This window comes from Lissotriton helveticus, chromosome 7, assembly GCF_964261635.1.
Source record: "Lissotriton helveticus chromosome 7, aLisHel1.1, whole genome shotgun sequence".
Lineage (NCBI taxonomy): Eukaryota > Metazoa > Chordata > Amphibia > Caudata > Salamandridae > Lissotriton > Lissotriton helveticus.
Genome location: NC_136068.1, coordinates 1914342847 through 1914364735, shown reverse-complemented (window position 1 = coordinate 1914364735; position 21889 = coordinate 1914342847). Strand labels below are relative to the sequence as shown.

At 40.8% G+C, this 21889-nt stretch overlaps 1 protein-coding gene across 1 annotated transcript; it reads right to left on the bottom strand.

Moving 5' to 3' along the window:
• Positions 1-13785: 13785 nt before the first annotated feature.
• Positions 13786-14745, bottom strand: LOC144769935 (olfactory receptor 5V1-like). The gene has a single exon (XM_078654127.1). The coding sequence runs from the start codon at positions 14743-14745 to the stop codon at positions 13786-13788; it is 960 nt and encodes a 319-aa protein (XP_078510253.1).
• Positions 14746-21889: the final 7144 nt, after the last annotated feature.

Here is a 21889-nt window from a genome sequence, read left to right as displayed (position 1 = left end):
GGGGATTTGTTTATTGTATGCGAGGGGCACACAGCCTTCCCAAAGCCCCAGAGACCGCCACCTCCCTGGGGTTTTTGTATAAAAAAATGTGAAGGAGCTCCTGCCCCCCATGCTGCCCCAGGGAACGCCACCTCTCCTGGGCAACCCAGGAGGCGTGTTTGCAGAGGGGTGGGGAAAGAGGGTGTTGCCTTTGTCTACCTCTCCGCAGTCCCACTGTGTGGGGCTCACTGGAGGTAAGAGGTAGGGTAGTTGGCCCCTAAAGCACCCCCAGCAGTGAAGGGGACTTCAATCCTAATCCAATAGCGCGCCAGGCAGCGCGTTTGCAGAGTGGCAGGCAAAGGGTGCGTAGCCTGCTATGAGAACTTAGTAATCCTGCTGTGTGGGACTTGCTGGAGGTAATAGGAGGGGTAGTTGGGCCCAAAGGCTGTCCTTGTGGGCAACCTACCCCTCTTGTTACCTCTAGTAAGTCCCACACAGTGGGATTGCTAATACATTCTCGAAGGACACATCCCCCTTTTTCCAGCACTATGCAAACGCGCCTCCTGGCAGAGTACAGGATGGGGGATGAAGTCCAATTTACTCCTGAGGGAGCCCTTCTAGTACCTTCTCTAAGTCCTATGCAGCGGAAATCCTGAACGCTGGGCGGAAGCCCAGCACCCTTTCTCCACCACTCTGCAAACAAGACTACTACTTAAAGAAGCATCTTTCTGCACCTCTGACTTAGAGGTAGTTTTAATCCCCCTGCCCATTATGTACTAGGGCCTTACAGAGGAGGTCATACCAATCAGAGGGGTACCCATACGCATAGTGTTCCCTAGTATATGTAGGTGTTTTCACTGTATTATAAGTGTCTTTTAGCATTGCACTGGCTCTAGGGTTAGTCAGAGTCAGTTACCACCAAGTACCCATCAGCAAAAAGTTGAGGAAACAGGATGACTTTGCAACAAGAACTCTTTCTGCTCCTGCTTCTGCTTTGTGCACATCTTTTGCTTCTTTCTGCACCTTTCTTCATCTTTCTGGACTTCTGTTGCCTCTTTCTGCATTTCTCTTGCTTCTTTCTGTGCCTTTTATCCCTCTTTCTGCACATGTCCTACCTCTGTAGGCACAGTTAGAAATTATCAGTTAAAAAACCTTTGAAAATCACTGAAAAAACCCACAGGTTTCAGGGATGTTATATTTAGAAATTGGCATTTAAAAAACCTTAGAAATTCACTGAAAAAATTATAGGTTTCAGGGACATTATAGTTAGAAATTAGCATTTAAAAAACCTTAGAAATTCACTGAAAAAACCACAGGTTTCAGGGATGTTATAGTTAGTTGGACATTTCACTTGTACAAAACCAGAGAAATTCAGATGTTATAGTTAGTTCAGCTAACTATAACTCGCACCCCCGCAATGCACTGCTGATTACGTCACATATTACATCATTCATGACATGGTCAGTGACATCACTGATGACATCTCAAATGGCATCACTGATGACATTATTCACGTGATAATCTGATGCACCTCTTCATACGCTAATATAACCTTTGATACACCCACTCGGCCCCTTAATGACATGACTGTCCAAACAGACATTTAAAAACATTCTGTAGGTCCTTCTGATTCATCTCTGTTACCAGAAATCGAGGTAATAAATACAATAACTGTACATTTTTGGATCCAAGGTTGATGGGCTCAAGCCTATTGTCAAAGAGGGAGGTGCAGATATTGTCCACTTAAATATGAAGAAACTTGAACATTGGCAGGAAATCAAGGGAGGTCATGAGTCTTACAATCTTAATTTGCCAACATATTTTAAATATCATTATAATGCCTCGAAACCAGCTATAGCATTAACAGAGAAATCATGCAGGAATCATTGGGTAACAATCTGTCAAGTACTGACCGGTGAGGTCTATGGAGTATCATTCTAGATTGCCTGAAGAAAGGGCAACTCCTCCCAGTAGCTGCAGTGCCACCATTCACAGAATAGTATACAAGAAATGTGTCAAGTATCTCTGTAAGAGGATTCTAGTAAGGAGGAAAAGACCTCCTTGCCAATCTTTTAAAACTTAATTGAAAAAGAAGACTAATACTGAAGTGATTAGCAATACACCAAAATCCTCTGGAATCAGAAAGAAGAAATAGCCAATCAAGATTATGAGGAAAGGGAATCCAGTAGAAATTTTCATCACCAAGCTAAGAAAATCAGCACAAAAGTAGGAACGAATGGGCAAAGATTAAGAATCAAAATACAGACACAAAGGCATTGTGATGCATCCTCTACTTGCAGATCAATCAATCAATTAATCAGGGGTTTGTTGAGCACGCTACTAACCCATGAGGGTCTCAAGGCGCTGAGGGGCGGGTTTGCAACTCCATTTAGCCATAGAGCCAGGTCTTGAGGGCCTTCCTAAAGGTGTTCAGGGAGGGGGCGACTCTGATGTCTGCTGGGAGTTCGTTCCAGGTTTTGGCCGCAATGTGAGAGAAGGATCTTCCACTTGCTCTGGCTCTGTGGATTCGTGGGGTTTCGGCCAGTGCAAGGTTGGAAGATTGGAGGTTTCTTTTGGGTACCTGGAAGGTTATGTATTTGGGTCTGGTGTTGTGCAGGCATTTGTAGGCATGGGTGAAGATTTGAAGGTGACTCTTTTCTCCATGGGGAGCCAGTGGAACGTTTGGACGTGTTGGCTGATGTGTTCAGGCCGGGGGATGCCGAGGACGTGTCGGGCGGCGGTGTTCTGTATCACCTGGAGTTTTTGAGTAGGAGCCAGTTCACGTCGGTGTACAGAGAGTTTCCATATTTGAGTCTGCTGATGATGAGTGCGTTGGTGACTGTTTTCCTTGACTGCGGGGGGATCCATTTGAAAGTCTTGCGGAGGGTGTTGAAGCAGCTGGAGGTGATGGCGTTGACCTGTCGGTTCTTGGTGAGGAATTAACCAAGTACGATTCCAAGGTTTTTGGCATGTTCCAAGGGGGTCGGTGGGCTTCCGAGGGTTCTTGGCCACCAGGTGTTGTCCCATGCTGAAGAGGTGGTACAGAGAACGAGGACTTCTGTCTTATCTGCAGTGAGTTTAAGGCAGCTGTTGGTCATCCGTGCGGCGACCTCCTACATTCCTTTCTGGAAGTTGATTCTGGTGGTGGCGGGGTCTTTGGTGAGGGAGAGGATGAGCTGGTTGTCGTCAGCGTAAAACACAATGTTGAGGGCATGTTGTCGGCTGATGGCGGCGAGGGGGGCCATGTAGATATTGAAGAGGGTTGGGCTCAGCGATGGTCCCTGTGGGACTCCGCAGGTGATTTCCGAGGGATCTGAGAGGAAGGGGGGCAGTCTAATTCTTTGGCTTCTTCTGGTGAGGAAAGATCCTCTATTTCAATGTAGTACTGAGAGAAACTGACTTCAGAGCAAAAAACTGTATCCTACCTCGATTGGTAATCCCAGTTAACAATTTATCAGCAAACCACCATCTGGTAAAGGGCAGATAAGACTTGTCTGAACACCTTTACTGAAAATCTGGGTCTGCACTTACTAAACTAAGAAGATGTCTTGGTGTTTGCCCATCATTGTATTACATGATCCCATCACCGACATCCATGCTTGGTACTTTAGGCAGAATGTGCAACATCCTTACTGGTGAGTGCAAGTGCAAGGACACTATACTGGATCTGAAGGGGTGAGCGTTTAGCCATGTCCTGAACATGGCAGTCTCAGGTCAGCGGTCCTTCCTCTTTAGCCCACACCGGACCTCTAGTAGGCTCCGAGCTGAGGTCTCAGGACCTACCTACCAGTGACTGAAGTTCACCCGGAGCTACCACGGGGATGGAATCTAGGCTCTTGCAACGAGTACCAAAGCAATGTAATAAAATTAACTGCCAATCATTCCTATTTTATTGATGGACACATTTGATCTTTAGGTGGCCTTGGGGACCTTCTTAAACACTGTGAAGTGTATTGTATTTTAAACATTTTAATAAGGGATTAAGGGAATTAAATTAGATTGAAATGAAGTTAGCCATTTTCATGAATGTATATTTCACAACATTCATTGTGAGATATGCTTTATGAGAGTTTTGAGCCTCATATATCTATTTTTTAAAGGATGTTGTTTCCATTCAAGGTAGATAAAGGTTTAAACCCCTTAAATTTTAACAAATGATTTGCTTCTTTATGCATTAGAAAGAAGAAGCAGGAATCTGCCATAACTCATTAATAACAGCATTTACCTCATTAATCTTCATTAATCATACTCTGATCCCCTTATAATATTTATAATTGTATTTCCGCATATAACTAATAAGGCAACTCATGTGCTACTTTTTAACGTTTGAATTATTCAGATTCCCTCTGTAACTCACTGGCCTTTGAGGGCAAATACTAACTGATCATATAAGCAATTACTAATACCTTTATCTGTGTCTATGTTGGTAATGTTGTATAAACTAATCACTAGTTGTCCACCCAAAGGCTTTACAGATGATTTCAGATTTGCAAAGATACACACAACGAGCCCATCACCCCATTTGGTCACATTTGCTTTGTCAGCTCTGCCACCTTTACGTATCCTTCATGACACTGATGCAAAAGAGGGTGGGAGCATTGTTGTTCTTGCAGGCAATTGATGTTTGTTGATGGCCGCCATGTTACGCAAGATCATATCAATGGTTGACAACATTGGATGCTTAATTCGAATAGAACCTCTTCTCCCAATTAAACATCTGCCACCTACATCTTGGCTAGGAATTGTTCTATAGCACTAGTCACTGCTCTGGAAACCCTAGTCTGATCTCCAGGTTTGTCACATCCCTTGATACCTTCTGATATTGATCCTGCACAAGAAGACCACGTATGAGGGGTGGGAGCGTCTACTTCATTAAATTTGTGCTGGCTAAGACCTTTTACTCTTTTAGACAAAAAATATTACCAGTTGGTTTGGTGTAACAGATGGCGAGTAGACTGCACTACTCTTGGTCTAGGAATAGGAATAGCTTGTTTTACAGTCACTGTAAATGAATTCCCAAGGATGCAGGCACACATTTGTTTCTAGTTTGAATACATCCCTTAATGGAGCTGTGTCTACTTGGGTCTAAAAGATCCTGTATCTCCTAAATAATGCTTAGATAAAGATGATTGAAACTCAATTAAAGAGAATTGGTTTTGCATCAAGCGTGAGTGCCAGTCTTAAACTATTTCCATTTTAACTCCTATTAGCCAGTGATTGTCCTGTTCCTGCTTAAGCTGTAAATTTAAGGTACGGGGATCAAAATTACTGTACGGAAATTTGCTTGGTTCTGAGTGGGATGAGGTTTATGCACCCATTTTTCTGAGAAGTTTAAATGCAGTTTCGAATTTTACTGTGCAGGTGCTAATCTTGATAGAGACCCAGGTTGCAGCAGCTACCAAACCTAGCTCTCCGTTTCTATTTCAGGCAGGGTTAGCATAAAATTCTGCAAGAATTTAGCTCGCCTTCCACCCTGCTTCCCAGACCCCATGCCTTCATTCACCTCACACAGACACTGCAGCATACACGTATCGCCTGCTTTGAGCTTTAAGAGTTAAAAGACATGTTTAACCAAAGGTAAATCTGGTGCCACCCGGTAATCACCTATTCATTGGAGTTTAACTCAGAATTCAATGGTATTTGCATGGTGTTACCACGGATGTATGACGTTACAACTCATACTTTTACAACGCATACCATTACAACGAATTTTTTACAACGCAAAAACTATTACAACGCATGTATTTACAACGCATGTATTTACAACGCAGGTACCTTTACAACGCATACCATTACAACGTAAGTATTGGTAAGTGTATATTAATTTTTTTATTTTTAAATAATTAAAAATAATCTAATTTAATTTAATTTAATGTAATGTTATTTAATTTAATTTCATTTAATTGATTTAATTTAAATTTAATTTTAATTTTATTTTATTTTTACCCTGTACCCCTGTACCCCAAAAACCCAAAACTGACCCTGAACCCTACAAATACCCCTGTACCCCAAAAACCCAAAACTGACCCTGTACCCTAAAAATACCCCTGTATCCAAAAACCCAAAACTGACCCTGAACCCTAAAAATACCCCTGTACCCCAAAAACCCAAAACTGACCCTGAACCCTAAAAATACCCCTGTACCCCAAAAACCCAAAACTGACCCTGAACCCTAAAAATACCCATTTACCCAAAAACCCAAATCTGACCCTGAACCCTAAAAATACCCCTTTTCCCAAAAACTGAAAACTGACCCTGAACCCTAAAAATACCAAAAACTCAAAACTGACCCTGAACCCTAAAAATACCCCTTTACCCAAAAACTGAAAACTGGCCCTGAACCCTAACAATACCCCTTTACCCAAAAACTGAAAACTGACCTTGAACCCTAAAAATACCCCTTTACCCAAAAACTGAAAACTGACCTTGAACCCTAAAAATACCCCTTTACCCAAAAACTGAAAACTGACCCTGAACCCTAAAAATACCCCTTTACCCAAAAACTGAAAACTGACCCTGAACCCTAAAAATACCCTTTTACCCAGAAACTGAAAACTGACCCTGAACCCTAAAAATACCCCTTTACCCAAAAACTGAAAACTGACCCTGAACCCTAAAAATACCCTTTTACCCAAAAAATGAGAACTGACCCTGAACCCTAAAAATAACCCTTAAAAAAAACCAAACATATAAAATTTAAATTATAATTATATACTTACCAATACTTACGTTGTAATGGTATGCGTTGTAAAGGTACCTGCGTTGTAAAAAAATGCGTTGTAAATACATGCGTTGTAATGGTTTTTGCGTTGTAAAAATTTCGTTGTAATGGTAGTGCGTTGTAAAAGTTGCGTTGTAAAGGTTGTTTCCCGTTACCACATGGAAACATACATTTCCTATGCCGAATTTCCTACTCTACTAGTAGAGTACAACTCGTAATAAGGTTCTCAGTGAGGGAAATACATCATGAATTGTGGAGCAGGAGTCCTGATGTTGATGGAAGCATGTGGGGTAAATGGGGTAAATGGGAACGAAGCCATGAAGGTTATCACCACTTGTATGGATACCAGAATTACTGTAGGGCTGGACTCATCGGCCAATCCCATTTAGTCACCTTTTTGTTGTGCTCAACAACAAAAAAGTGCACATGCATCAGTCAGTAGCAATGAAGCAGCTGTCTTTATTCTAGTCCTCATTCTCAAAGTTATTTGCATGTGTAGGTCAGAGTTACACCAAAATATAGTCTTATTTAGGGGAACCATCCGTTATCCCGCAGTATCAACAATGACCAGCCTTCACAACGCAGTCCCTATCCGAACTATGACGTTACCACGCTTTACTTTAACCCGCAAGTCATTACAGTAACTTGCTGTAGGGGGCGCATTGTTAGACTAGTGTTGGATTTTTAAGTCTAACACCTTACCTACTGTAGGGTAGATTGGAGTTGAAATAGTAAGCGCCCTCTAAAGCAAGTGGTTGTAGTGACTTGCATGGTAAAGTAACGAGTGTTAACGTCGCAGACAGGGTAGTGACTTCGTTGTAAAGCCATGTGGGGTAAATGCATGCGGGGTTCCATCATACAACCCTTATTTAGCACTGTGAAACCACTTTTTTAATTGTGAAAAGTGGATTTTGCACTCATAAAGAGATTCAGCGCTAGAAATATGAAAATAGGAATAGTGATTTCCTAATTGCAATTTTTTGTGGTATGAAACTCTTATGAGTTTAATTTGTGAATAATCGTGGGTCGCAAATAGATCTACTTCATGGAAATGAATGAGGTAGGTCGTAATTTGTGACACATGGGGATTTGCTGCTATCACAGGAATGGTGGCCTGCTAGTGTCCTCAAACCACCATGTCTTTGATCACTTTTAAATGAAGCAATCCTTGTTTTTTTTTAAACGCAGCCTGTTTTCCTTTAAGGAAAACAAAATGTATTATTAAAAGAAAAAAATGACACTTTGACATTTCATTTTTTAAGTGAGGCAGTGGTCTCTTGGACCACTGCCTACACCTAAAAACAATTTTTCCAACCATTCTTAAAGAGGAAGGGGTCCCTTAGGGACCCCTTCCCATTTGCAAAGGGGTTACCAACAACTTTCAATCAGTGGTATATTGCTAATTTATGCATCTGCATTTTGGTCGCAAAACATTCGTACATACCATTCCAATTTGGTATGAAGAAGGGATGCACTTAACCCGCCCCTTCCAAATACCGAATCACAAAACCCAAGTTGTAATTCGGTTACAAGCTACTGAATTGCAATTTGGGACTGTACATCGCAAAAAGCATTTTTGTGGTCTCAAATGGCCTGGTTTGCTATATCGAACTGTTTGCAAATGCAAAAATGCTTCGCACATCTAGCCCTTACTCACTCAAAGATTTTAGCGTGAGTAAATATATGAGCAGGGTGGACTGTGGTCTTGAAGTGAGTGTCATAGGGCAAGAATGTGCTGCGAGTTTGTAAACATTGACTAATATAACGATTACAAGCATTTACAAACGTGCCTATGGTCCCTTCCCACCCAGGAAAAGGTGAGGGGGTTATATCTGAGAATAACAGGGGTCATTCCTTTCCAAAGTAGGAAAGAGAACACGGGCCGAAATTGGGGGCTCATTAGGATGGCGGACGGACCTGCGTCCGTCCGCCACCCTAGAGGAGGAGGGACCGTCCGCAGGAACAGCGGCGGTCCCGCCATTGCAATTAGGATGTGACCGCCAGCCTGCCGGTCACATCCTCAATATTTAACATTTCGGCGGGTGCTGCTTGAAGCAGCACCCGCCGCAAGGTTAAATATGCATGCTTAGCATTTGCATGCACAAAGCGGCAGGCACTGCGCGGTGCCTGCCGCTTCGTGCACGCAAATGCAACGGGGTACCATAGGTACCCCCCCATGTGCACCCCCCACTCACCCTGGGGGCCCGCAACGGGCCCCCAAAGAATTCACCATATGCCTTTCCACGCGGAGAATCCGCCGCGGAAAGGCATCTGTTTTCCGCCATCCTAATATGGCTGGCGGTGTCTGATAGACACCGCCAGCCATGTTAGAGCTTTTCCGCCGCGGTCGGAAGGCGACCGCAGCGGAAAAGCTGCAGACCAATTTTGAGACCCACCGTCATCCTAATTTGGCGGTGGGTCTTTTGTGCCCCCCCAGCGGTTTTCCCGCATCCTCCGGGCCGGTGGTGGCTTCCGCCGGCCCGGAGGATGCGGGAAAACCGCGATCCTAATCAGCCCCTTGGTGTGGGTGTTGTGGAAGGGGTCTCTACAAACGGAAATGTTTTCTGTTTGTAAAATGTAACCATGCACAAGTATGCCAGGAGTGCATCTGGAAATGTGATTGCTGATTCTTACTATCCTCCTGCCAATCGTATATATGCACCAATAGGAATTCCTATATCTGCTGGGCAGATTTTCAACTTTATTTGAAAATCAGACACCATGGGCCGTATTTACGAGCCCCTTGTGCCGCTGTTATGTCACTTTTGTGACACAACAGTGGTGAAAACCACCAATTCATATTTATGAGGCCATGCAAAGCCACTTTGCATGGCGTTGGATGGCCTCATAGGCATGGATTAAGGCAAGGTAGCGCAAATCACTGAGTTACCTTACTTTTACGCAGGGGAGGCATTCATGGGTATTGTGGTGGGTGTTTCCACGCAACACCCATAGATGTTGATGCATTCTCAGATTTAAAAGGACTTGTAGTCGGTGGAGAAAATGACTTCCATGCCGACACACTGACGCGAGATGCTGAGGCTCCTGCATGCAGACACTCAAGCTCCTAGTGGTCTGACATCCCTTGGGGTTTCCATATCGAGACCAAGACAGGGTCCCACAGTCTCTCACTTCAGGTAATGGGGTTGAATTTATCCTAGAGGGATTCTTGGCTCTACACCTACATGTATGCTAGGTACACTTAGGTACATCTAGTTAGGGTCTCACCGAAGTACTGTCATGTATTTTAATACCTGCCTGTATTTAGCACTATAGCAGACATTTACCACCCTTTTACTCTGTTGGTACTTAATCATGTATATCTGTTACTGTCTTATGGTTGTTTCCAGACATCTATTTTACACTAGAATGACCCTGGTTCAATACATACTTATTGAGAAATGTCTACATTGTTTAGTCTGTGTATCTCTCTGAGACAAAGTGAGCAGGAGTGACTGAGTGAAAAGTAATGCACTGTGATGGGACAGGGTTGTCAAGTTTGATAGTTGCCAATAACTATTCTCTACTTGGTAAGAGGGGTTTCTACTGGCACTGTGAGCTAGCTGGTATACAGGCTAACATACCCCATGGGGTATGTTCCTTTGTAAAACTATAGCTCAGTCATGGATAGCTGTGGCTGACAGCAGTCAGGCTTTATCAAAGGGTCACAATCAGAGAACAATTTATAAAAATATGTTGTATTTATTTCTTTAAATAGACACCTCAACAACAGAAATCCACCTTGGGGTTTCAGGGATATCAATTTTTAAAGAAACAATAAATCACTGCTTTTTACTAAAGGCAATAAACCTTTTCATTACTACAGCACTCACGGCTTAGGGTTTGCTACAACAAGCAAGTTGAGAACAACTATATTTGCACTTTTGGGGGTGCCAGTCACAGGTACCAGTGAGGTCCAGGGGAACAAATAGTTACATGCTTTATGTATTGCGACTTATATAGCGCACGTATCACCCGAAGGTATCAAGGCGCTTGCTTAGGGAACCCGTCCTGGTATTCCCCTGTGAGATACCCCGGCAGGGTATCCACAAGGTGAAAGCCAGGCATCCCGCCGCGAGAGGCCGTAGTGGAGATTAAGCAAGCTATTGCCCAGAGTCGCAGAGTGTGACCCCGTGAGTCGAGTAGGCACCAGAGCGAGAATTGTCGAGTCCGTGGAATTTTTTGAGCCCGAGACCCGCCGAGGCGGGGAATCGAACCCTGGTCCACGGCCGATCTCAGCTTCCGGGTCTGCCGCCTCTAACCACTGAGCCTCGCTTTAGTAGTATCCTGTCAAGTTCTGAATCCTATGGTCAAATCTTCATTGAAATGAATTGAATTGAATTGAATTAGGCTTTTATATAGCGCGACTGCCACCCTACGGGTATCCTGGCGCTCAGCCTTAAATAGATCAGCCTAGACACAGACCGGGTCAACAGTAGGGGCAGGCTTAAGGATCAATCCTGGGAAAGAGCCAGGTTTTCAGGCTCCTTCTAAACTCGGCCAGAGAATTGGCTTGTATGATATTCTGGGGAAGCTCATTCCATAAGTGGGTGGCTGCCACACTAAAGGCCCCCCCCCCCATCCTAGAGTGCCTAAATCTGGTGGTCGTCAGCAGATTTGTGCTAGAGGAACGGAGCAGCCTATTGGGATTATACCAGGTAAACTTCTCTTGCAGTGGGACAGGACCTGAGTTGTGCACAGCTCTGTAGACAATGCAGAGTGATTTAAAGTGTACCCTTTCTTTAATAGGCAGCCAATGAAGGTCTCTCAGAGCCAGCATTGCGTTGCCTATTTAACACCATCTTTGCCGCCATAGACTGGACTCTCTGAAGTCAATGTGCCCTGAGTGGTCCTGATGCAAGGGATACAGGATGCTGAAGATGCTCAAGGAAGCTTAGGATGCTTAGCTGGTGTGGGGGGTGGTCTTCCTCTGGACACCCTTGGAGCTTAAGCTTGGGGTGGGGTGATTTTGACCTCAAGGGTAGATCTCCCTCGGAGTCCCAGTGAAGTCCTCCACAAGACCAGCTGCCACTGGTCTTCTAGTTTCTGGGTATAACAAGCTAGTAGTGGTTGCCAAACTGCTTCCTTACTGGGCCACCAAATGGCACTCAGATGAATCTCCCTGGTCCAGCAGACTCAGTTGCAATTTTTAAGGGTCATGACTTTGTCTCCCAGGCTGCACCTTGGTATCCAGTTGCAATCAGGCTTCTAGGTGCCAAGTCGTCGAGGGTGCCGGCTTCTCAGCTTTTATGGTCCTGTGGTTGTAACTAGGAGTCAGCCAACTGAGTTGTAGAGTCACCTTCTCTGTCTGGCACTCTTGAGCAACTTGCCCATGTGTGGAACATTACAGGCATAGTCCTTTCATTTCTAGTCCACAGGTGCAGTAGGTGCATTCCGGACTGTGGTGCAGCCTTTCTTTACTGAGTCCAGGAAGCAGCAGGGCTGTCCTTCTTCAGTCCTCTTGCCAGTACAGATGTGTTATGAACTCTGGGTGGTAAGGGTACCACTTCTGTACTGGATAAAAGCCTAAGAGATTTGGCTACTAACTAGTCAGTGGACTACCAGGTCGCTTCATGACCTGATGATGACTTTCTGCAACAAGTGGCATTTAAATATCCCAGAGTGCACTATTCTGCCTACTCCCAGCATGGCAGACTGCTTCTCTTAGTGTGTTGAGGTTCCTAGCCTAACCCAGAGGTGTGTCTACTAAGACAAAAGAGCAGCCCTTTCAAAGTATGACTACCATTTGCCCTTCAAAGGCGGCTTCCTTATTGAATCTCTCCTTTTGGACTCACACACACTCTGGCCATCCTGCCAAAAGGACATCACACCTCATCCCTCAGCAGGTACTTTGTTCCTGTTCTTGAGAGAGGTTCTCACCTCTCCCTGGGAGGGCAGCAGGCTGTCTCAAGGACAGCAGCTATATATAACCAAACATACCTACTGCACAACTTTGGACAACAAAAGTGGCAAATTTATAAAGTTGCCCTTTGCAGAATATTTACATTAAATTCAACTTGAGGAACAAGTCAGGTTTAATGCAATGATTTATTTGATACCTTAAAGTACCACTGTTAGCACTGCTGAGTTCTCAGAGTGTATCTCTATACTCTTCAATTGGGCTACTAGTCTTTCCACAGCAAATACAACAATGCAAGGTTTTTACTCTCAAGCCAAGTAAAAATACATGTTCTTCATTTAAATAAATTGCACCCTGCTATTAGAGCACAATAGGCCTGCCCTAAGGGTGACTTACACATATTAAAAAGAAAGGTTTGGGCTTTTCCATTGGTTTAACTGACAAAGCTGAGGAAGCAGTTTAAAACTGCTCTACTAGTCTGTAATGATAGACTGGCTTTGATTTATTGCATTTGTGATGGTTCATTCAGTGCTGCAACCCACGAGGGACACTAAACTTACAGTCCTAGGTGCCCCTCATACCATAGATTAGTAATTTAACTTATGTCAATTGGAGATAAGCTGATCAAACATTTATGTTTAAGCCCCAGCTCAATGACAACAAGACTTCATTGGAAGGACTCATAGCACTTTCAGAGTAGAAAAACCAGTAGCATAAGTCCAAAGGTTTGGGGGTGATCATGCAAAAGGAGGAATTTCTTTTCACTGGTGGTAATGAATTGAGAGCACAACACCTATTGAAGCTTGTTCACTTGTGATTTACATCTCATAATAAACTGACTAGATTGCCCGGACCAAGATCAGCAAATTTATGAGCTGTTGCTACAAAATATTCTACAGGTGCCCCTGTTGATTAGTATTTTGCACTATCCCAATCTTTTAAAGGACACAGGTCACTTAAAGACACTTTCTTTTGCTTGTCATAATGTAGACACCAGATTAAGACAGAAGCACAATCAATCATAACAAATGCAACTCTCCTTTAGATAAATTGAACACTCTATACAGCTTTGAAAGACTGAATTAAACAAATCCCTAAGTTAAATATTTTTTTTTTTTTTTTTGGTACCAATTCTTCTTTTCTACAGATGTGTATGCCCACATATGTGGGATAGTTTCTTAGAACAATGGTAACACTTGCTTGACAGAGTGATAGAGTTTGTTATTCATTCAACTTTATGCAGTGTATTTTCTTGGTAACATATATTCTTTTTGAATTTTCTCAGAGCTCTTTTTACCTCATTGTTTCTCAAACTATAAATAAATGGATTTACCATTGGAATGACAATAGTAAACATTACAGCAAACAGCTTGTCTTTTTCCAGTGACACTCCGGAAGTCGTTCTCATATAAACACCAAGCTCAGTTCCATAGAACAAAAGAACAGCAGTCAGGTGAGCGGAACAGGTGGAAAATGACTTTTTCCTTCCACCGGTGGAAGACATCTTCATTATATTTGAAATAATTAACACATATGAAATAATTGTTAAAATAAATGGACATAGCCCTATTACTACTCCTTCTGCAAAAGTTGCAATATTGATGAAAAATGTGTCTGTGCAAGAGAGTTTCAGAAGAGCAGTAAGATCACAAAAGAAGTGATTGATTTCATGGGATCCACAAAATGATAAAGTTGATATCAAAACAGTATGTGGGATGGTGCCCAGAAAGCCAAGCAACCAGGAGGCAGCAGCCAGCAACACCACAGCTCTCTTGCTCATTATGACTGTATATCGAAGGGGTTGGCATATGGCAACATACCTGTCCAGTGCCATGACCGAAAGCAAGAAAAACTCTGTGCAAATGAAGGAAGAGCAAATATAGAATTGAAGAATGCAAGCAAGGAATTTGATTGATTTATTGCCTGTTAAACAAATCTCCAACATTTTCGGAATGGTGCCAGAAGTGAAACAAATATCTAGGAAGGACAAGTTCATTAGAAAATAATACATGGGCTTCTGAAGATGAAAATCAGCGCATATTATTGTAATTATGACAATGTTTCCGAGCAGGGTTGTTAAATACATATGAAAAAACACAATGAAGATTGGACCTTGAAGATGAGAGTTTTGTGATAACCCCAGGATGAAAAATTCAGTGAAGAAAGATTGATTACTTGTTTCCATAGTTGTCATGCTTCTTGCTTGTGGTCAATGATTATAATGATAATCTGGAAAATAAAATACACACTTTTTAAAGCAGTTATTACATTGAAATACATATTCTTTTGCCTGCTACTACCAAGTAAAATGGACCAAGAAATGTAGTAGTTTATGATTTTTTTTAAGACACACAGTGTAATTGACCTAGAGTTTTTGTCCGACAGGCATTAACAACAGCGTATGGCTGTCCTAACCTTACAAAACATATGAATATGTAATTAAAGTTTTCAAATTCGATTAAAAGATTTAATAGCAATCAGTGCACCCTGTAAAATGCACTTGTAAATCGGTCAAATCTTTCACCTGAAAACCGTATTCATTTAAAGAAAATGATATTGTAATAATGGGGGAAGTACAGAGGGCCTTGAAAGAAAAAAGTTAGACAAAACACCAGGTACCGATGGGGTCCTACTCAATGTTTTTTATGAACCCGTAATCTTTGGGCATCTATGATCACAAATGCTTGAACAGTATTGTTAAAGTTGGCCCACTGCCTACTTGGGGTTCACTGACAAAATGTACCTTCTGAAAGTATTGCCCTATCAAAAAATCATGACCAAAATATCGTTGTCAAAAATATTGTCATCCTTAACTTATAATGGTATGTACAAAAATATTGAAAAAGAACATTTGTTGTCATTATTATCATTGAATTAAATATTGTTTTTAAAATATATATAAATATGAAATATTAAATATATCAAATAGCAACATTAATTTGATTGCAAATAAAATAGATTTAATGTAAATTTAAACAGATATAACAATTAAACATATTTAAAAAAATTAAACACACACATATATTAATATATATGTATATTTACATATATCTAATTAGAAAACTATTATTATACTAATACATTTAATTTATATCATAATTTCCGAATTTTCAAATAATATAATAATATAACAAATATATATAGGTACATATACCAAGAACATAAAATAATTTAAATAAAAAAGTAAGGGGCCGATTAGGATGAGTCCGTCTGCCATCCTGTCGTGGCAAGGGACCATCCGCCATAATGGCGGAGGTCCCGTGCGTCGAATTAGGATGCACCCGCCACAGTGGCGGGTGAATCCCGCATTTTTAACGTTGCGGCGGGTGGTGCTGAAAGCACCGTCCGCCGCAATGCTAAAAATGCATGTTGTGCCAAAGCATAACATGCATTTTGTGTGAAAGCATGTTGTTCAAAGCACAACATGACAGGCACCGCGCGGTGCCTGCCATGTGGTACTTTGAAACGCAGGGGGGTACCATAGGTACCCCCCATGTGCACCTCGCACCCTCCCTTCACCCTGGGAGCCCGCAACAGGCCCCCAAAGCAAAGACCGTATGCCTTTCCGTGGTGGCATTGCCGCCACGGAAAGGCATTCCCCAAAGCCCATCCTAATATGGCTGGCAGTGATAAACACCGCCATCATATTAGACCTTTTTTGCCACGCGCAGCGGAAAAGCGGCGGACAGTCTTCCCATCCGTCGCTGACCCCCCAACCACCCCAATGGGGGCAATCCATCCGCCATCATAATCGGTCCCTAAGCAACATACATTTTCTACAATTTAATAAAAAATGTTTACATATTAAAATCATTAATTCCGGCAAACACTTGTGCGGGGTGCCCCTCCTATTTAATGCCTATCTCCAGCCCCTGATAGCCGCACTGAATCTTTTGGAGTGTCAGATTTATAACTACGCTGATGACACCCAAATCATCATCCAGATAGACAACTCCCAAGCTGCTCACTCCTGAACCCAAAACATATTAACATATATAGTCAATTGGATGACAGCCAACTCCCTCAAAATTAACCCTGAGAAGAATGAGGTACTGGTCATCACCACAGACTCTAACCCCTGGAATGACCTCTATTGGCCACAAGAGCTGGACGCAAACCCTGTACCAACCCATGCCGTAAAAAGCCTGGGCATCAAAATCCATGCCAAGCTGTCCATGACTCAGGAGGTATCGGCCGTAGTAGGAACATGTGTTGGCCTGCTTAGACAGCTACGGAAACTTGCCCCCCTGCTCATTTTTGCAACGCTCAGAATGACAGAATCAGCCTTGATTGTGTCACGACTGGACTATGGGAACTCCCTGTACATCGGCCTCCCAGAAAAGTTTCCTACCAGATTTCAGGGCCTCATGAATGATGCTGCCAGACTAATATTTAGACTACCTAGGAGGGCCCACGCAACCCCCCTCCTACACCAGCTACACTGGCTTCCGATTAGGCAGACAACTAGGTTTAAAGGCTTTAGCATAACGCACAAAGCCATATATGGCCAAGCTCCATTATACATTGAAAAACGCTTAGCAACCTACGCTCCTAGTAGGACACTCCAGTACTCGGAGGCCGGCCTGCTGGCCTGCCCCCGCTTTAGTATGACTTCTAAAGGAGGCAGAGCCTTCTCAACTTCAATCCCTGTGCAATGGAACAAGCTGCCGGAGACTCTACGCAAGGAGCATGCCCTCCTCCTATTTAGGAAGAAGTTAAAAACACTCCTCTTTCCGGAAGCCTGGGCCACAACCTAACCATCTGCACCCCCTCCACGCGCTATTGTTGGGCTCCCTCTCACAGCGCTTTGAGACCTCACGGTGATAATGCACTCCTTAAATGACAATTACAATTTACAATTTACAATTAATAATTATAAATATTATTAAACAAGAACCTAATAATGTAAATTATAAAAATTAACATTTAATTTAATACTTTTCCCATTACAATTTATACAAAAGTAGTCAAAGTGTAGGACTAAGAATGTATAAAATTTACTTCTCTCACTTCACACAACACAGTTGTAGGAAAACTGTTACCTCACACAGGTGTAAAATGTACTATTCCCCCTACAGTCAGTTTAACAGTAGAGAAAGTGTTGGATAGCGAAGAGGTGAAATATACTATTCCCACTCTATTCACCGCAGCAGTAGGGAAACTGTTGGATTGCGGAGGGGTATAATTTACTATTCATACTCCAGTAAATACAACAGTATGAAAAATGTTGGTTTGCAGAATGTCAACATTTACTATTTCCACTCCATTAAGTGCAACAGTAGGGAAAGTGTTGGATGCCAGAAGGTTAACATTTACTATTCCAACTCCAGTCAGTGAAACAGTAGGGAAAGTGTTGGATTGTAGAGGGTTAAAATGTTGTATTCCCACTCCAGTAAATGCAACAGAAGGGAAAGTGCTGGATTGTGAAGTGATAAAATGTACTATTCCCACTCCAGTCAGTGCAACATTAGAACCAAACAAATTCTCCTAAAATTCTCATTTACATTTGTTATACCTTAATTTACATTCTACCCTAAACTTAAACAAAGAATACAACACATATCTAAAAATTGTATTTAATAAAATATTATTTACACTTTACATATTTAATTATTAATTAAAATAATAATATAAATGGATTCCTTAAATGATCATAGTTAATTGCCACCCCACCATGTATCCATACAAAAACAACACACCAAACATATACATAAAAAAAATTCTTTTCCACATTTTAATATTTAAATCCTAATTATAAATGTGTTATTAACAAATAAGTAATAGTAATGTCATAATACTTAATTAACTTCCCACAATTTACTCCGTCAACGTCTACAATTCACACCTAATATATTAAATTTATAATATTTGATGTACATATTTTACGTAAATATTTTGCATTTCTATAAATATTATAAATTCACTTTAATATTTGGTATGAATTATTTCCTATACAACCTTTACACATACAAAAACTATACCACACATTCCAAACAAAAAGCATTTAATATATTACAAAATTTACAAAAATATATTTATTAAATAATGCTAATGTAGTTACTATATCCCTACAAAACTCCCAACTGCACCTAAGACTTAATTTAAAAAAACTAAGGTGCTTATTACGATGGTGGACAGACTGACTCCGTCCGCCATGGTCGTGGAAACCGGGATCGTCCGCCATGCATGTGGCTGGCCCGCATACCCTATTATGATGGGACCGCCACAGAGGACGTCTTGTTCCGCACCCTTATCATTGCGGCAGTGGCTGCTGACAGCAGCACCGCCGCGATGTAAAAAAAAGCATTTTGTGCATTTCGCTGCACTACGTGGCAGGCACTACACTGTGTTTGCCATTTGGTGCAGTGAAATGTCGGGGGTACCATGGGTACCCCCAGTGCACCCTCACCTCCCCCAACACAAGGGGACCCACAACGGGCCCTCAAAACCAAACTCTGCCTCCCTTTCAACGGCAGTTGCACTGGCGCAGAAGGCTGGCTGGAGACCTCATCATAATGTGGTGGACGGTGCGTGCTAGGCACCGCCACCATTTTGTGGATGCAGACCGGTCCGCAGCACCGGTGGACCTCACTGCAAGCCCGGCTGTGGTGGTCCTTCCGCCATCATATTGATCCCATCATTTTTTATAATGCAAACATAAATATTTATCAATTTACTAATTAGCATTAATAAAAAACGAATTATTACTTAATTATAATGTACACCTACAAAACATACAGCACGCTCCTAAAATGTAAATTAACAAAAAATGTTTTACACAAGTAACATAATGAATTTACAATTTAATAATTAATATCAATCAAAAGCTTGCTATTACTTAATTTAAACTAATTTACTTTCCACAATATACCCCTACAAAACCCACAATGCACACCTTAAAAGTAAGAAAAAAAGAAATTGTGCACTTAATATAACTAATTATCAATGAAATGATTATTAAAAATTGAAAATGAAATATTAATTACTTATAATTCATTTACTTACCACCCTGTTACCCATAAACCCCACAACCGGCATCTATAGCTAACATTATAAAATATAAATCAAGAACATTAACCATAATTAATGTACTTCCTACTCTGTACTCCTATAAATCCCACAAATTACATACCTAAGCCTAAAATTTAAAAAGTATTAATTACACAATTAACATAAGTAATGATCAATTAAATAATACATATTAATTAATTATATTTAAATTACTTCCCACTCTGTTTAAAATAAAGAAATAATAATTGTACAATTAACATCATTATTTATACATGAAATATTTAATATTAATTCAAAACTAATTACAAATTAATTATAATTAAATTACTTCCTACCCTGTACCCCTATAAATCCACAAACCACTAGGGTACTAAAAATCAAAAATAATACTTAAAATTGTTTAATAACTAGTATAAATGTAACAACTATATTAAAAAACGTAAACAATAATTGTGCAAAGATTTTACATCAGATACATTTAAAATATATACTAGAATACTTAAGAACAATTAAAAACAATATTATTAACAACTATATTTTTGTAAATGATATTAATGATCGATATTTTCAAAATCGATATTACCTTGAAATTGACATTCTTGACAATGATATTCTTGAAGATGATATTACCATATCATCATATTTTGTACACGATATTTTGGTAGCTTATTTTAATTTCAATATTTGGTCTGAATACCCTACTTGGAACACTTCAATTTCAATTTCCATTTTTAAAAAGGGTTATACATCTTTCCCAAAAAACCACAGGCCTCTATGAACAATGAAGGTGATGGCGTATATTTTATTGCACAGACTGGAGGAATGGGCTAGTGAGAATAACATTTTAATAGATACACAGTATGGTTTTAAAAAAGGAATGGGCACGGTTCATCAAGCTCCTAATCTGTATATTGTCATAGGGAAATACACAGTGACAAAAAAGGGCACTATCTCTCATTCATGGACTTATCAGCAGCCTTTGACTATGTATCAGAATCAAAATTATGGGCTATCTTGGCAGAGCTTGGAGTAGAGGTGACAATAAATAATTTTGTAAGACAAATGTATAGGGATGCAAATGCTTGTGTGCATTATGAATGCGCTGGACATTTTAAAATCAGGAGGGGTAATACAAGAGTGTGTCCTTGACCCCTTTTTTATTGTCATTATACCCGAATAGTGTTGAAAGAGTACTAAGGGAAAGATCACGGGATACATCTACCCATTCTTTTAAACATGGACGATGCTGTCTTAATTGGGGGAATGAATAGAGGGCTTCAAAGGGCTGTTAGATGATGATATCATCTTATGCAAGATCTTGATTTACAAGTTAATGAATATAAAACCTTTACAATGATATGTTGTACAAGGCCAAGGGGAAACCTGTCAACATTATTAAAAGTGACGGAGGCCACAACATTTTCGTATCTCGGAATCTTCTTTGATAACAAATGTGTGTGGAAATTGATGATTGCAAACAGTGTGGCTACATTTGATACGTTTGAATCTGCTATAGAGGGTTTACATAGATTTACATATATGCTGGGCTCTAAACCTGTCAAGGAGATCTTAAAAATATATGCATGTAAATGTGTTTCAGTTGCAACATATGGGTGTAAGAATTTGGGGTATACAGAAAGTACAAGGTATCCAGTGTGTAGAAAACAAGTTGGCTTTCCAGCTAATTATTTTAAATTTGCAGGTTTGAGCAATTGCCCCTGTGAAGAGTTTTCTGTCCAATCTCCTTTGCACATTTTTCTCTTTTGTACAGTCCATGATATCCCTAGAACACAGCTTCTATACCCTATTGTTAAGAAGTATAAATTTAGAAAGTGTAGACCGGAGCTGATGTTTTTACAGAACTTACATTGCCCTTTGTATGTTGAGTAGTGACCCAATTTATTTGGTAGGTTTTTATATTACAGAAATGTGTAATACTTTAGGATGTTTTTCTTAGGCAATTAGGTTTTTAGGCGTTTTATAATTTATTGCTGCTAGCCTTTATGATGCATGTTTTTATTTCTGCTTAAATTTGGATGTAATATGACTTGTTTTTATTTGTATGAATATATATTCATTGTATTGTATTTTATGTGCTTTTATGCTACAGAAATATAGCAAAATACAATTTTCTCAACTTGATATTATAATATAATTCTAAATAATATCACAGGTATCATCAGATACAACATTTGTGTCTGTTGCTGTGACACTTTGTGCTGAAACTGCTAAAACTATTTATAAAAAGGCTCACTGAGAAGCACCAAGGAAATGGAAAATATGTGAATACTATACTGCATTTACAGTTGGTGATAGGT

Coding starts and splice junctions, on each gene's coding strand:
- LOC144769935 (XM_078654127.1), bottom strand. CDS start 14,745: ATGGAAACAAGTAATCAATCTTTCTTCACTGAATTTTTCATCCTGGGG.